This window comes from Oncorhynchus mykiss, chromosome 6 (genome assembly GCF_057628025.1).
Source record: "Oncorhynchus mykiss isolate SJ-2025 chromosome 6, ASM5762802v1, whole genome shotgun sequence".
NCBI lineage: Eukaryota > Metazoa > Chordata > Actinopteri > Salmoniformes > Salmonidae > Oncorhynchus > Oncorhynchus mykiss.
The window spans coordinates 25,297,352-25,313,629 of record NC_143027.1 but is presented as its reverse complement, the minus strand read 5'-3'; the positions used below and the strand labels follow the sequence as shown (position 1 = coordinate 25,313,629).

At 42.6% G+C, this 16,278-nt stretch overlaps 1 protein-coding gene across 1 annotated transcript in view; it reads right to left on the bottom strand.

The window, feature by feature from the left end:
• The window catches only part of LOC110525590 (solute carrier family 15 member 4), a 46,529-nt gene extending 31,720 nt beyond the window's left edge, over positions 1 to 14,809 (bottom strand). Inside the window, exons 1-5 of the mRNA XM_021605838.3 lie at positions 14,372 to 14,809; positions 13,535 to 14,151; positions 12,136 to 12,428; positions 4,964 to 5,105; positions 4,663 to 4,746 (exon numbers count right to left, since the gene is read on the bottom strand). Of these exons, the coding sequence (XP_021461513.2) occupies positions 4,663 to 4,746; positions 4,964 to 5,105; positions 12,136 to 12,428; positions 13,535 to 14,104 (1,089 nt within the window). The 5' untranslated portion in view covers positions 14,105 to 14,151; positions 14,372 to 14,809. The remainder of the gene's footprint in view (positions 1 to 4,662; positions 4,747 to 4,963; positions 5,106 to 12,135; positions 12,429 to 13,534; positions 14,152 to 14,371) is intronic.
• Between the last annotated feature and the right edge of the window lie 1,469 nt (positions 14,810 to 16,278).

The following is a 16,278-nucleotide window of genomic DNA, read 5'->3' as shown; positions in this document are numbered from 1 at the left end:
TTCTATAGGATTGAGGTCAGGGCTTTGTTATGGCCACTCCAATACCTTGACTTTGTTGTCCTTAAGCCATTTTGCCACAACTTTGGAAGTATACTTGGGGTCATTGTCCATTGAGAAGAGCCATTTGCGACCAAGCTTTAACTTCCTGACTGATGTCTTGAGATATTGCTTCAATATATCCACATAATTTTCCTACCTCATGATGCCATCTATTTTGTGAAGTGCACCAGTCCCTCCTGCAGCAAAGCACCCCCACAACATGATGCTGCTACCCCCGTGCTTCACTGTTGAGATGGTGTTCTTCGGCTTGCAAGCCTCCCCCTTTTTCCTCCAAACATAATGATGGTCATTATGGCCAAACAGTTCTATTTTTGTTTCATCATACTAGAGGACATTTCTCCAAAAAGTACGATCTTTGTCCCCATGTGCAGTTGCAAACCGTAGTCTGGGTTTTTATGTGCACTGCCCTATGGGACTCCCAGTTGGCAAGCGTTTCTCTCCCTCTAAAAACATAAATACATTTTTGGCCTAATACATTTTTGGCCTTTACAAGTATTATTTTGGGCATTATTCAGATTACAAATCGCTCACTTTAATTGTTTAAAAAAAAAATAATTAACCTCCAAAACATCATTCTATATTATCAAGTTGATGGCACAGTCATATAGCCCAGCACCTACATAAAGCTGAGTGACTCACTCATTCATGGCTTTGGATCAAAATAAATAAGTACCAACATTCTTTCTTTAATAAAGAAATGTTTTGGTTATCCTGACCTGGACACCATGTACAGTATTAGAATAGCCCATAACAGGACAATATACCTTTACCAACACCTCTCTGTATTTTGATAATTTGTGGATGGGGCGTCCCGAGTGGCGCAGCTGCATTACAGTACAAAATGCGTTGCTACAGATGAAGGTTCGATACCTGTGCCGGCCACCACCGGGAGACCCATGAGGCGGCATTTGGTTTTCAATTTAGAATCCTCTATGCAATTATTGGTGGAGAGTCACGTCGTAGGTGACATGAGTCTCACTAGTGTTGAGTAATGTGCTGTTAAAAGTGGTGTAGGTCTTGGGTATTGGTACTGCAATTATACAATTAGGGTGTAGAAATGTTATGCTCTTAGTGTAACCTTTATTTAACTAGGCAAGTCAGTTAAGAACAAAGTCTTATTTACAAGGACAGTCTACTCCTTCTTCCCCATCGGGGAATTGAACCCCGGTCTCCCACGTGCCTGCACGACATGGGATTCTTTAGCTAAATAGCCCAGTACTGTAGCCTACTGTCACGTTGCACAGCCCCATTTTTTTAACACCATAGTGCCCTCCAAGCTCGTCATCAAGCTCGAGACCCTGGGTCTCGACCCCACCCTGTGCAACTGAGTACTGGACTTCCTGACGGGCCGCCCCCAGGTGGTGAGGGTAGGCAACAACATCTCCACCCCGCTGATCCTCAACACTGGGGTGCGTTCTGAGCCCTCTCCTGTACTCCCTGTTCACCCACGACTGCGTGGCCACGCACGCCTCCAACTCAATGATCAAGTTTGCGGACGACACAACAGTGGTAGGCTTGATTACCAACAACGACGAGACGGCCTACAGGGAGGAGGTGAGGGCCCTCGGAGTGTGGTGTCTGGAAAATAACCTCACACTCAACGTCAACAAAACTAAGGAGATGATTGTGGACTTCAGGAAACAGCAGAGGGAACACCCCCCTATCCACATCGATGGAACAGTAGTGGAGAGGGTAGTAAGTTAAGTACCTTGGTGTATACATCACAGACAAACTGAACTGGTCCACCCACACAGACAGCATCGTGAAGAAGGCGCAGCAGCGCCTCTTCAACCTCAGGAGGCTGAAGAAATTCAGCTTGTCACCAAAAGCACTTAAACTTCTACAGATGCACAATCGAGAGCATCCTGTCGGGCTGTATCACCGCCTGGTACGGCAAATGCTCCGCCCACAACCGTAAGGCTCTCCAGAGGGTAGTGAGGTCTGCACAACGCATCACCGGGGGCAAACTACCTGCCCTCCAGGACACCTACACCACCCGATGTCACAGGAAGGCCATAAAGATCATCAAGGACAACAACCATCGAGCCACTGCCTGTTCACCCCGCTATCATCCAGAAGGCGAGGTCAGTACAGGTGCATCAAAGCTGGGACCGAGAGACTGAAAAACAGCTTCTATCTCAAGGCCATCAGACTGTTAAACAGCCACCACTAACATTGAGTGGCTGCTGCCAACACACTGACTCAACTCCAGCCACTTTAATAATGGGAATTGATGGGAAATATATATATATATATATATATATATATATATATATATATAGCTAGCCACTTTAAACAATGCTACCTAATATAATGTTTACATACCCTACATTATTCATCTCATATGTATACGTATATACTGTACTCTATATCATCTACTGCATCTTTATGTAATACATGTATCACTAGCCACTTTAACTATGCCACTTTGTTTACATACTCATCTCATATGTATATACTGCACTCAATACCATCTACTGTATCTTGCCTATGCCGCTCTGTACCATCACTCATTCATATATCTTTATGTACATATTCTTTATCCCCTTACACTTGTGTCTATAAGGTAGTAGTTTTGGAATTGTTAGCTAGATTACTTGTTGGTTATTACTGCATTGTCGGAACTAGAAGCACAAGCATTTCGCTACACTCGCATTAACATCTGCTAACCATGTGTATGTGACAAATAAAATTTGATTTGAAATAACGTGCCATAGAATTCTGCTGCACCATGCAAGCTGTGCTGTAGTACACTGCAACTTTTAAAGGACAAATCACTGTATGCACTTGTGATTTAAAAAAATAAGATCATGATCCTCTGTGGCTCTATGAGCGCTCTGATGGAGTATTTTGAATGATTTTATTTCAGGAGAGAATATATACATTTTGGCAAATTTCTATTTGCTTAAGCCTATTAGATATGACGTATTTTCAAAAAGTAGGTTACTTCCGCATGATTGCAGGAATTATTATGGACAATAAAAAAAGTACACTGTGCACCCGCCAACTTCCCTTCAATTCGCATGGCTGAAAATATCTTACCGGAGAAAGCATCTGAACGACCGAAAGGGCACCCCTCTGTCTTACTATATGATGCCCATGTATCTGATACCGTCTGGCCGAGAAGAGTATGGCATGACATAATCTTTTTTACAAGACAGCATCAGATACATGGGCTACACATACTGAGACAGAGAGGTGCTGTTCCGCTCGATCGGATGCTTTATCTGCGTCTTTCTGTCAGAGCGTGTCTCAGTCAAATAAATGATCAATATTTAAAGATGTACAATACAGAAAACTGCTCTGCCATTTCCTGGTTGCTAAAATTCGAAACAGTTCGCCTAATTTCAGTTTGTGTGACAAAACAAGCAAGTATAATGTAGAGAATCATTGTACCATTTAAACCGCTGTGAAAAATACAAAAAGATATTGAAGCTGTACAAAACCGTATGTAAAAGACGCAAAAACGAATCTTAAGTAGCGTAGAAATACTGCACATAGAACCTATCGCTTTTTAGACGTTCTTTCAATGAGAACGACAGATCTATTACTCACATTTTATCGGGTCAAATCAAATTTTATTTGACACATGCACCGAATACAAGCCCTAAACCAACAACGCAGTTAAGAAAATAGACTAAAACTAAAAGTTAAAAAAGTAACAATACAATAAAGAGGCTATATACAGAGGGTACCGAGTCAATGTGCGGGGGTACAGGTTAGTCGAGGTAATATGTACATGTAGGTAGGGGTAATGTGACTATGCATAGATAATAAACAGTGAGTAGCAGCAGTGAAAAAAAATATGCAAATAGTCCGGGTAGCCATTTGATTAATTGTTCAGTAGTCTTACGGCTTTGGACCTGGACTTGGCGCTCCGGTACCAATTGCCCTACTGGAGTCATTGACAATTTTTTGGGTCTTCCTCCGACACTGCCTAGTCTAGAATCTGGATGGCAGGAAGCTTGGCCCCTCTAATGTATTGGGCCATACTACCGTCTAGAAGTCGGATGCCAAGCAGTTGCCAAACCAGGCGGTGATGCAACCGGTCAGGATGCTCTCGATGGCGAAGCTGTAGAACTTTGAGGATCTGAGGGCCCATGCCAAATCTTTTCAGTTTCCTGATGGGGAATAGGTGTTGTTGTGCCCTCTTCACGACTGTTCTGTGCATTTGGACCATGATAGTTTGTTGGTGATGTGGACACCAAGGAACTTGAAGCTCTCAAACCGCTCCACTACAACCGCATCGATGTGAATGGGGGTGTGTTTGGCCCTCCTTTTCCTGTAGTTCACGATCAGCTCCTTTATCTTGCTCATGTTGAGGGAGAGGTTGGTCTCTGACCTCCATATATGCTGACTCATCGTTGTCGGTGATCAGGCCTACCACTGTTGTGTTGTCAGCAAACTTAATGGTGTTGGAGTCATGCTTGGCTATGCAGTCGTGGGTGAACAGGGAGTACAGGAGGGGACTAAGCACGCACCCTTGAGGGGCCCCGCGTTGAGGATCAATGTGTTGTTGCCTACCCTTACCACCTGGGGGCGGCCTTATACCACCTTCCAGAATAAGAAAAAAAAATCAACCGAGGCTCAGGTTGAGTTTACCTGGTCGCTGGCGCTGCTGTTGGTGCCTGTGCTGGTGTCAGGAATCCTTAAATGTAGGCTCTGGAGGAAATATGTTGTCTGCATCTATAGCACAATGAAAATCAAATAATTACACTAGCAACGTAGGCCTACAGTACATGTTCAAAGTCCCCAAACTATCACTATTTCTTCAGTTGTAATGCTATTCTGCCTGCAATAACACTGAACGAACGCACCATTGCTGATGTTACGTCATGTTGCTATGAAAAAACTAAAGCTGCTTTGTTACCATAAGGAGGAGAGGTTAATACAGATCTCTTACCTGAAAGTACACAGTCCAGTATGGGATAAGAGCAAAGAACACTGGAAGAATTTTCAGCAGTGCCTTCACCTCCTCCACTTTCTCCTCAGGGAATCTCCCTCCATAAGTCACCTTAGCTCCATCAAGCATGGTTGGCTTAGCCCTTAAGAGAAGAATAACACAATTGAACAAATTTAAAAAGATCTACAAAGCGGCTACTGCACGGTTTGATAGGGGCCGTATAAATCTGTAAATATTCCTTAAACATAAACTCAGCTACTATTAAACTAAATGCTGGAGATAAGACTTAAATCAGGCCTTTTTTGTTTATGTCTCTCCTTTAAATAATGACACTTCTGGCAAAAGGACCCATTTTCTACTAAAGCCTATAATCCCTATCTCTTGAGAAAAATCCTTAATAAGGAATTCTTGAAACGCTGTAGGATTGGCCAACTTAAAACAATGTTCTTGAACTGATTGTGCTACTTAGGTTCAAAGTCAAGCAACAGCACTTCAGAATAACTTCCTCCACAATGAATGATGATGAATGCCAGGGAAGACCACAAAAAAAAGTACAGGCTGGGGATCAAAGAAGGGTTTGACATAAAGATAGGGTGACCAGACGTCCCCGTTTTCCCGGGGACAGTCCCCGTTTTTAACTGTGCGTTAAAAACAGACTGCAAAGTGAAATAATATTATACGTGGCAAGACCGGGCAGCAGAGCCTACCGGTTGACATCTCAATCGCGTTGTGCTTGTTTTGTCCAGCAGAGGGGGCTGCTAGCTATATCAGCTTAATTTACTCTTCTTCTTCTAACTTCTTGCTCGCGCTAGTTTTAGAGAAAACTGCTGTGGAAAACTCAGCCAGAAGCTAGCAAGTGTCAAGTGAATCCACAACATCACCACAAACAAAGTTACACTTGTTTGAGATACTAGCGAATGATGTTGTCACAATTTATTATATAGATAGATGCTCTGCTTTATAAGGTTTTAAATACAGTGCCTTGCGAAAGTATTCGGCCCCCTTGAACTTTGCGACCTTTTGCCACATTTCAGGCTTCAAACATAAAGATATAAAACTGTATTTTTTTTGTGAAGAATCAACAACAAGTGGGACACAATCATGAAGTGGAACGACATTTATTGGATATTTCCAACTTTTTTAACAAATCAAAAACGGAAAAATTGGGCGTGCAAAATTATTCAGCCCCCTTAAGTTAATACTTTGTAGCGCCACCTTTTGCTGCGATTACAGCTGTAAGTCGCTTGGGGTATGTCTCTATCAGTTTTGCACATCGAGATACTGACATTTTTTCCCATTCCTCCTTGCAAAACAGCTCGAGCTCAGTGAGGTTGGATGGACAGCATTTGTGAACAACAGTTTTCAGTTCTTTCCACAGATTCTCGATTGGATTCAGGTCTGGACTTTGACTTGGCCATTCTAACACCTGGATATGTTTATTTTTGAACCATTCCATTGTAGATTTTGCTTTATGTTTTGGATCATTGTCTTGTTGGAAGACAAATCTCCGTCCCAGTCTCAGGTCTTTTGCAGACTCCATCAGGTTTTCTTCCAGAATGGTCCTGTATTTGGCTCCATCCATCTTCCCATCAATTTTAACCATCTTCCCTGTCCCTGCTGAAGAAAAGCAGGCCCAAACCATGATGCTGCCACCACCATGTTTGACAGTGGGTATGGTGTGTTCAGGGTGATGAGCTGTGTTGCTTTTACGCCAAACATAACATTTTGCATTGTTGCCAAAAAGTTCAATTTTGGTTTCATCTGACCAGAGCACCTTCTTCCACATGTTTGGTGTGTCTCCCAGGTGGCTTGTGGCAAACTTTAAACGACACTTTTTATGGATATCTTTAAGAAATGGCTTTCTTCTTGCCACTCTTCCATAAAGGCCACATTTGATTACAGAGCCTGCCAATTTATTATTGCAAACCATTTTTTTAGATCAAATAATACAAAAATGAGGCAAGCAATGGAAATCTGTTAACCAAAGTATTTTATCTAATAGTGTACTATATATATATATATTAGTGTAGGGGGCAGTATTTTGATGTTTGGATGAAAAACATACCCAAATGAAACTGCCTATTTCTCAGGCCCAGAATATGCATAGAAATTGTCAGATTAGGATAGAAAACTCTAAAGTTTCCAAAACTGTAAAAATATTGTCTGAGAGTACAACAGAATTGATATTGCAGTCAAAAACCTGAGGAAAATCCAACCACAACCTGAGGATTGATTATAAAAAACGTTTGACATGTTTCTACGAACTTTACGGATACTATTTGGAATGTCTGCCCCGTCGTGACCGCTCGAGCCTGTGGATTTCTGAACAAAACGCGCCAGCCAAATGGAGGTATTTTGGATATAAAAATTATCTTTATTGAAAGGAACATTTATTGTGTAACTGGGAGTCTTGTGAGTGCAAACATCTGAAGATCAAAGGTAAGAGATTCATTTTATTGCTTTTCTGACTTTCGTGACCAATCTACTTAGCTGCTAGCTGTTTGTAATGTTTTGGCTGCTGAGAGAGATGTCCTAACATAAACGCTTGGATAGCTTTTGCTGTAAAGCATTTTTTAAATCTGATCTCATGCCAGGTTGATTAACAACAAGCTAAGCTGTGTTTTGCTATATTGCACTTGTGATTTCATGAAAATTAAATATTTTTAGTAATTTAAAATTTGGCGCTCTGCAATTCAGCAGCTGTTGGCGAAAATGATCCCGCTAAAGGGATCGGTGCACCAAGAAGTTAAGGGAGTAAAAAGAGTGAAGCGAGGAGAGTGTGGAAGAGTGAGGTGGAAAAGAAAAAAAAGCAGGAAGACGATTGGAGAAAGATTGGAGAAGAAAAAAAGTTAAGAGAATAAGAAGAGTGACACAAGGAGAGTGAAGAGCAGATAGAGGAGGTACAATGGCTCTTTCCAAGAAACAGAAATGCCATTTTAATGACATGAGAGAATTTCCATTTATACGCTCAGGTCAAGACGATAGAATGGTTAACTGCACCCTTTGTAATTCCTCTTTTTCAATTGGCAGCGGGGCAGGAATGGCAGTGGTAGAACATCAACAGACAAAAAAAGCATAAAGCCCCTCTGATTGCCCGTGTTGGTATGCCCTCTGTCACCACATTCTTCAAGAAGGTAGCCTTCCCAAGAAGAATATGCTTTAGCTGTGCAGGAGGGTGTCTTTGCATACCACACTATACCACACAATCAGTTACAGATCTATGGACTGCACAGCACAACTGACACAAAAGATTTATGAGCCGAAGTCTACATGTGCTAGGACAAAATGTGAAGCCATAGTGAGTAACGTGTTAGCACCATGGGCAACTACTTTGGTAACACAGGACCTAGACCACGTTGAATTTGTGTCCCTGTCCATTGATGCGTCCAATCATGGACATGTAAAGCTGCTGCCAGTAGTAGTCAGATATATGGTGGCAACACATCTGTGGAAACAAAACTGCATGATTTTGTTGAATTGAAAGGAGAAACAGCAGAGGAGGTTGCAGCGGAGGTCCTGGTGGTCATCCAAAAATGTAACCTGCAAAACAAAGTTGTGGCATTCTCTCCCGACCTCACAAATACCAACTTTGGAGGACTGAATAGGCTGGGGAGGGTCAATGTCCATACCAAAGTTAAAAATGCTCTGCAGCGGTAGGTGATTGGCATCATTCATAACACAGCCAGAACAGCTTCGGATATGATTCCCCTTGATGTTGAGTACCTGCTCACAAAGATATTTGGATAGTTTCATATTTTCACCATCAGAGTAGAAGACTGAAGAGCTTTTTTGAGTTTGTTGGCCAGGAGTACCATAACATTTTAGGACACAGCTATGTTCGCTGGCTGTCCATGCTCCCTGCTCTAGAAAGAGTGCTTAAAAGGTATGTGCCATTGAAATCCTTTTTTCTTTCTGAAGACAAATGCCCTGTTGTCCTACGAGCAATGTTCGAAGAGCCACTGACTGAACTTTGGCTGGCCTTTGTCCATGGAAACTTGACCATATTCAGTGACATTATCAAGATGCTTGAATAACAGGACTGCTGTGCTGTGGAGTCAACTGCAATTCTGAGAAACATTGAGGCAAAATTGACTGCAAGATGTGATGACAACTTCATTACGGTTTTGGTCAGAGGACTTCTGAGAGAGTTAGAGGGAAATGGAGCAATGTCTAAAGAGAGCTTTCTCAAAACATCCCAATCATTCTTCACTACGGCTGTGAACTACTTGCAAGCATGGGGAAAGCACACAGATAATCTAAAATATTTACATTGTCTCCTTTTAAAAAGGCAACCTCAGCGTGAAGAGATCCAGAAGGCAGCAGGCACACTGCAGGAAAAATGCCCCAATGTGACCATCAATGAGGATGCATTGTTTGATGAGGTTACTGGCCTGCAAGAGTTCCTAAAGGGGGGATCGCTTGAACAATGGAAAACATCTGAGATACCGCTTAGTCAGAGATGGAGCACGGTGGTTACCCACTTCAAAGAGAACGACATCCCACACTAACGTGGCTTGATTAGCGTCTGTTGTCATGTGCTTACCTGGAAGTAATGCACCAGTCGAGAGTGTTCTCCCAAATGAATGATATATGGACAGCAGCAAGAAATAGGTTCACTGTTCCTACCATCAAGACCATGCTTATTGTGAAGACAAACTTCAACCTCCCCTGCCAGGAGTTCATGGAAAAGCTGGCCAAAGAAAGAGCAATCCTGAAGAAGATACATTCTGCTGAGATATATACAGATTAGGTTGGTATAAGTATATTATGTAGTTACCAATCTCACCATCGTCTTATTTATTAATTAAGTTGTTAAGTACACTGCTCAAAAAAATAAAGGGAACACTAAGATAACACATCCTAGATCTGAATGAATTAAATATTCTTATTAAATACTTTTTTCTTTACATAGTTGAATGTGCTGACAACAAAATCACACAAAACTGATCAATGGAAATCAAATGTATCAACCCATGGAGGTCTGGATTTGGAGTCACACTCAAAATTAAAGTGGCAAACCACACTACAGGCTGATCCAACTTTGATGTAATGTCCTTAAAAGTCAAAATGAGGCTCAGTAGTGTGTGTGGCCTCCACGTGCCTGTATAACCTCCCTACAACGCCTGGGCATGCTCCTGATGAGGTGGCGGATGGTCTCCTGAGGGATCTCCTCCCAGACCTGGACTAAAGCATCCTCCCAACTCCTGGACAGTCTGTGGTGCAACGTGGCGTTGGTGGATGGAGCGAGACATGATGTCCCAGATGTGCTCAATTGGATTCAGGTCTGGGGAACGGGCGGGCCAGTCCATAGCATCAATGCCTTCCTCTTGCAGGAACTGCTGACACACTCCAGCCACATGAGGTCTAGCATTGTCTTGCATTAGGAGGAACCCAGGGCCAACCGCACCAGCATATGGTCTCACAAGGGGTCTGAGGATCTCATCTCGGTACCTAATGGCAGTCAGGCTACCTCTGGCGAGCACATGGAGGGCTGTGCGGCCCCCCAAAGAAATGCCACCCACACCATGACTGACCCACCGCCAAACCGGTCATGCTGGAGGATGTTGCAGGCAGCAGAACGTTCTCCACGGCGTCTCCAGACTGTCACGTCTGTCATGTGCTCATTGTGAACCTGCTTTCATCTGTGAAGAGCACAGGGCGCCAGTGGCAAATTTACCAATCTTGGTGTTCTCTGGCAAATGAAAAACGTCCTGCACAGTGTTGGGCTGTAAGCACAACCCCCACCTGTGGACGTTGGGCCCTCATACCACCCTCATGGAGTCTGTTTCTGACCGTTTGAGCAGACACATGCACATTTGTGGCCTGCTGGAGGTCATTTTGCAGGGCTCTGGCAGTGCTCCTCCTGCTCCTCCTTGCACAAATGCAGAGGTAGCGGTCCTGCTGCTGGGTTGTTGCACACAGAAGTGTGATTGACTTGGAGTTACATTGTGTTGTTTAAGTGTTCCCTTTACTTTTTTGAGCAGTGTATTTCACATATACTATTGTCTGTTTTTAAAATTTTGCTCATGTTCTCTTCTGCTCTTATTCTACCAGGACCACTGAATGGCTGTTCAGATCTGACAGTTCTGTCTTGTCTGTCATGTTTCTGTAATATAGTTGTTTTCTCTATCAGTGTGCCTGTTAAGACTAAATAGATGAAACCGGAATTGTCCCCCTTTTTTATTTCATAGATAATAACATTGGATATTTTAATGATAGATTGACCGCCGAACTGGAAATGTCCCCGGTTTTAATGTCAGAAATCTGGTCACCTTACATAAAGAGCTACGATCAACACCTAGTGGTGTGGTACTATCTTGGATTAGAGAACAACCATAACATAGCCTTCTTTTTTACTCCCAAAGTAGATTAGAACATGTTTGCTACAAAGTCAATATTGTGTTTCCATTGAGATCAGATAGAGCACAGCCTCTTTCACACCTTTTATCTAGCCTACATATAGATACTGATACTACTAAAGACGCATTTCCATTGGAACTTTGAAGTCAACCCAGGTTGGGCTAACTATTGTGTTTCCACTGCCTCCAGAAATGACAAATGTCATGTTGCTAGGTACCCAATATGTGACTGCAGCTAACTTAGCTAATGTTACTAGCTAGCAAGATGTTGAAGAATTTAATTCACCCTCACACCATGCAGTAAATAACATTACTTATACTCCTGCCAGTTCCAGCCAGACTCAGAGCCATGTATGTAGTTTGCTGACATTAGCTAGGTAGGTAAACGGTTAGCGCCGTTGCTAGCATAACAGGGTAGCTAGCATTCGAGAGCTGACTTTTCTTATAAAAGTTTGTGTAGTACTAAAATGAATATAGGATCCAGCTATGGTGGTAATTTGCACCATGTGACTACTGCAGTAGTGCTTGTCCATGTGCTAGCTAACAGCAACAAGCCCAGACGAGCTAGCTAACTAAAAATGTTGACAGCATCCAGCAGTGATCAGCTTGGTGGCTGTATAGTAAAAGGCGTCACCAGCTAGAATTCTAATCGAGCTGGCACCAGTTGTTTAACTGGGCTGCGCTGGCCCGGATTTCCCTCTACCCAGCTTGAATTGAGATTTCCATTTGAGCCACCTTTAATTTGGCCCTAATTGTATGTGCCATTGGAAACGGGGCTTTAGTAACAGCAGTGATCTGCCTGGCCCCTCTTACCGTAGCAGGTTGGGCTCTTTGGGCTGTGTGTTGCAGAAGGCATAAACCAGGATCTTGAACAGGTCAGTGAAGGCACTACCATCAGCAGGCTTGTTGATGAAGACTGTGCGCCCCAGCAGGAACACCAGGAAAGAGACACCCAGGCACACAGCTGGAATTATGTACCCCAATTGGAAGTTGATGTTCTGCTGGATGTAGGCCACACCACCCAGGGACAAGATGGCCCCCAGGTTGATGCACCAGTAGAACCAGTTGAAGAACCTGCGAGTGGCCTCTGGGCCGCGATCTTTTACCTGTGAGGCAAAAGGGATTGTCATGGCATTCTGCTCTCCATGAGCATCTTTAGGAAACAAAACACAATTGTAGTATCATATCAAACTGAAGACATAGGCCTAACATTGCTATCTAATAAGAGAAACACCCTAATTATATTAAACATTTTATTGTATAACCCATCATTCAATGGCAGCGAATGAGTGTATAACATCCACGTGATAAACAGTGCTAACATCTTCCTTTCATTCCGTGCTTGACAAAAAAAAAAAATGGGAAGGGAACTTTGTGAAAAGCAATAAGAATTTCTAGTAACTTATGAATAGGCTAATCTAATCATTACAGGTGAACAAGATTTCTATGAATCCTGCTCAGTGGCATTTACCTTTTTTCCTCAATATTACTTTGTGAATCCCATAGAAACATTGAGCAATCAAAATGAAACAAATCTAAACCAATCTTCCATCAGAAATGTGGTAAATGACAATGGGATTGAAATCTATGCTAATCAGTCATCAACTCTGAAAACATTTTGGACCAGCCTGGGTTAGCTAGATCAGATTTCCCACTGAAATGGGCTTTCCTCTTTCATTAAGGGTCTTACAGGTAGGCCTAATCTGGAATTGTGATGAGAAACTTAACAGGACAAATGTGAGTTTCACTTCCTAAATTGGTGTACAATTACTCATCTAGCATTCTTCTCAGCCTTAGATGACTGGTGTGTTGACCAGACCTGATGGATGGCATTACCCAAATGTAAACTTCATGATGAAAATGACAAAAGGGTAAACCAGCAGGGGCCTGGCTGATTGAGTTCTCGTGGTAAATGTAGAGATGACAGGCGTACTAGATCAACATTTAGCCTATTCCACAACTACCATTTCAGTCCATATACAAGGCTGACCAAAGTAAGATCATGTTCAGAACCTTTCAGACTTTATAAATTAGGCTGTTATATATATTCTCTTAAACTCACATATGGGATAACATTAGCAACAATGCATTAGCAACAGTGTAAAGTACAATACATTGAGCCTTCATTGAGTTTTCATTTGACCTTAGAAGCCCTTCTGAAGAAGTCTTAATTGAGAGAGAATGCTTTGCTTATTCATAAGCTTTACTGTACCTGGTCAGCCCCAAATGGAGTGATGTTGGACTTTACTGTTCCTACACCTAGGGCGATGAGAACAAGGCCCATGTAGATCACTGGCCCACAGTAAGGTGCCCGTGTGGGGCAGGTCACATTGCTTGGAGGAGTACTGTTTGAGCTCAAACACTCCGCAGGTTGCACTGGAAATGCAATTTCATCACCACATAGGGCATTCCTGGAGTAGTCATATGTGATAAATGGGAAAAACAGCATGCCAAGGAAGTATAGAATCAAACTGCCAGCAATGGTCCAGAACTTGCCCAGATATGCATCAGCCAGCCAGCCACCAAATGGTGAGATCAGGTATGTAACCCCCATGAACATCAGGGGGGCCTGGCTGGCCTCAGTCCCGTCCCAATAAAATGGGCTACTGTTAAGGAAAAGAACCAGGTTGGAAGTGATGCCATAGAATGCGACTCGTTCCAATGATTCTGCAAGCAGAATCGTTGCACAAGCCAGTCTTCTGCCCTGGAACACTGACACAGTCCTGCACACAGAGCTGCTGTCCAAAAGAGGGGTGTTCTCACTGGCATCCCTGCTGGCCATCGTCAGCGGACTTGTTGATTTGAGATGTTTACTGGAAACGGTCAACACTAAACAAAATGAACACGAGATTATGATACGACGCGTTGACAATAATTGCAACAGTTAAGATGGAGAAATTACAACAGGGTTGCTCAGTTTGAGAGACACTTGCTAGCCAGCTCAGTTTGAGACACTTGCTAAATTTGGTGTGCTTCCTCTGACACCAGCATACTAGCTTTAAGCATGATTATGATTTGCATATTAACATTGCGAAGTAGTATACTGTACCTTCAATTAATGACACACTTTCCAACGTCTGGCATTTAGCCTCCTATCTTATCAGTTTGTGCTCGACATGCCACAAAAATAAATTGTTCAGATGAGTGAATATCTACTCGGGTAACTAGTAATGAAACAGACAATCACACACTGCCTGTCAAAGCACTGGCGCGTGACTGTAAATTCGTTCAGCAACATCTAAATTGTGCTTTTTTCCGCATACCGTAAACAGATGGATCGACGTCACAGTTTAAGCGAATGAGGCAGTTAACACCTACAATTTACAAATCTGCGTTTTGTTCAGTTGCTGTGCTATTTAGTCCGCCCACTTAATGTATTTAGTGAAGCTCCATTGGCCGGAATGGAAACAGGCGTATACGCTATTGGTCGAAAAAGAAGATATTCAATACCATTTTCTTTAACACTTCCTGGAGGGCTTGCAGATACGTAAGAAGGCGGGGTAAGGGAGTATGAATAGTCATGAGTCTCGACATAGATCCCGTTGGGTGATTGGTCTAGTCTACTTGAGTGCGTGACGCCGCACCGACCAATTGTGAAACCCAGCTTGAGCTTGATCACCAAATGAATTGGGAAAGAAAAGCCTCACCAGCTACCTACCAAACTATTTTAGCTTAACTGTCCATTCGTTAAAAGAACGAGCACACGAATTGTTATTTTTACCTTCCCACAAACGGTCTGGTATGTGTTGCTTTATGTAAGAAAGTTAACCCAAATGTATCAAAGAATAGGTAATGCATCCACGATTAGTTAGTGTGTACTACCTGGCCAGTAAACTCGCGAACTAGCTATCCTCCTAAATGCGGTGGTCAGTGGATAAACTAAATTGAAAATATTTGTCGCCAGTTATTGTTGCCGATGGTGTAATTATGTCTAACCAATTATTTATTTACACTAGATGACCGTTAGGGGGCGCTGTGTTGAAGCCTCCGTGCCTCCATCTTGGCACTAACTGACGTTGTAAAAAATATTTTGGAAGCTGTAGAAATGCATTTCTTAATATCTACATTCGTTTTTGCCACATTTTATTCATACAACTACATGCATACTTTTACATTATTGCAAGGAAACAAGCAGGGAGTAGGCCTCGAACCCTCGACCGAATTCCAGCGCGCTATCGACTGCTCCAAAAGCATACTCGAGCTGCAGAGTCGTTACATTATATTATGTGCACTAAACAGATTACTGTCCTCATTACAATAACAAAAATACTTAAATACATGTACTTTGTCCTTGAAACTTTTAATTGAAATACTGTGGAATTCAATGTATTAATATGGAGGGGAGTGCCAATGTAGCCGAACGGTGGCTTCAAAGCCTCTCAATGGCCAATACATAGAATTTACAATCTAGGGTTTATATACATTATTGTGTCTAATCTTTTGGCTACATAGCGGTCTTTTGGCGTTCACAATTATCTACTTACTGCATGGCCAATATGCGAGCTAGCTACGATTCAGTCAGTAGCTATCCTTCTAAATGCGGTGGTCACTGGATAAACAAGCTAAGAGTTGAACATATGTGGCTGAAAACGAACTAGTAGCTGTTACCCATGGTAAAAGATGTTACCCATGGTGGAAGATCTAACCCGCTGATCCTGAAGCATATTTCCCTATGAACTCGCAACGCAAGTATAGCTAACGTCGCGAATTAGCATTTCGCTAGCTAGCTGAGTTGTTTTATTAGAAAACGGCTGATATGAATCAAACACTGTAGCTCATCTGTGACAATGTTCTTGGGGCACGGGAATGTCAGTTTCGCATTTTAATTGGATGTTTGTTGTCATTGAAGTTGGTGGCTACTACTGGTTTAGGTTTCGGAGCGAGCGAAATTGTCCGCCATGTCTTTGTTTTGGTAATGCTGCGTTCAAAACAACTAGGAACTCGTTAATATCTGAC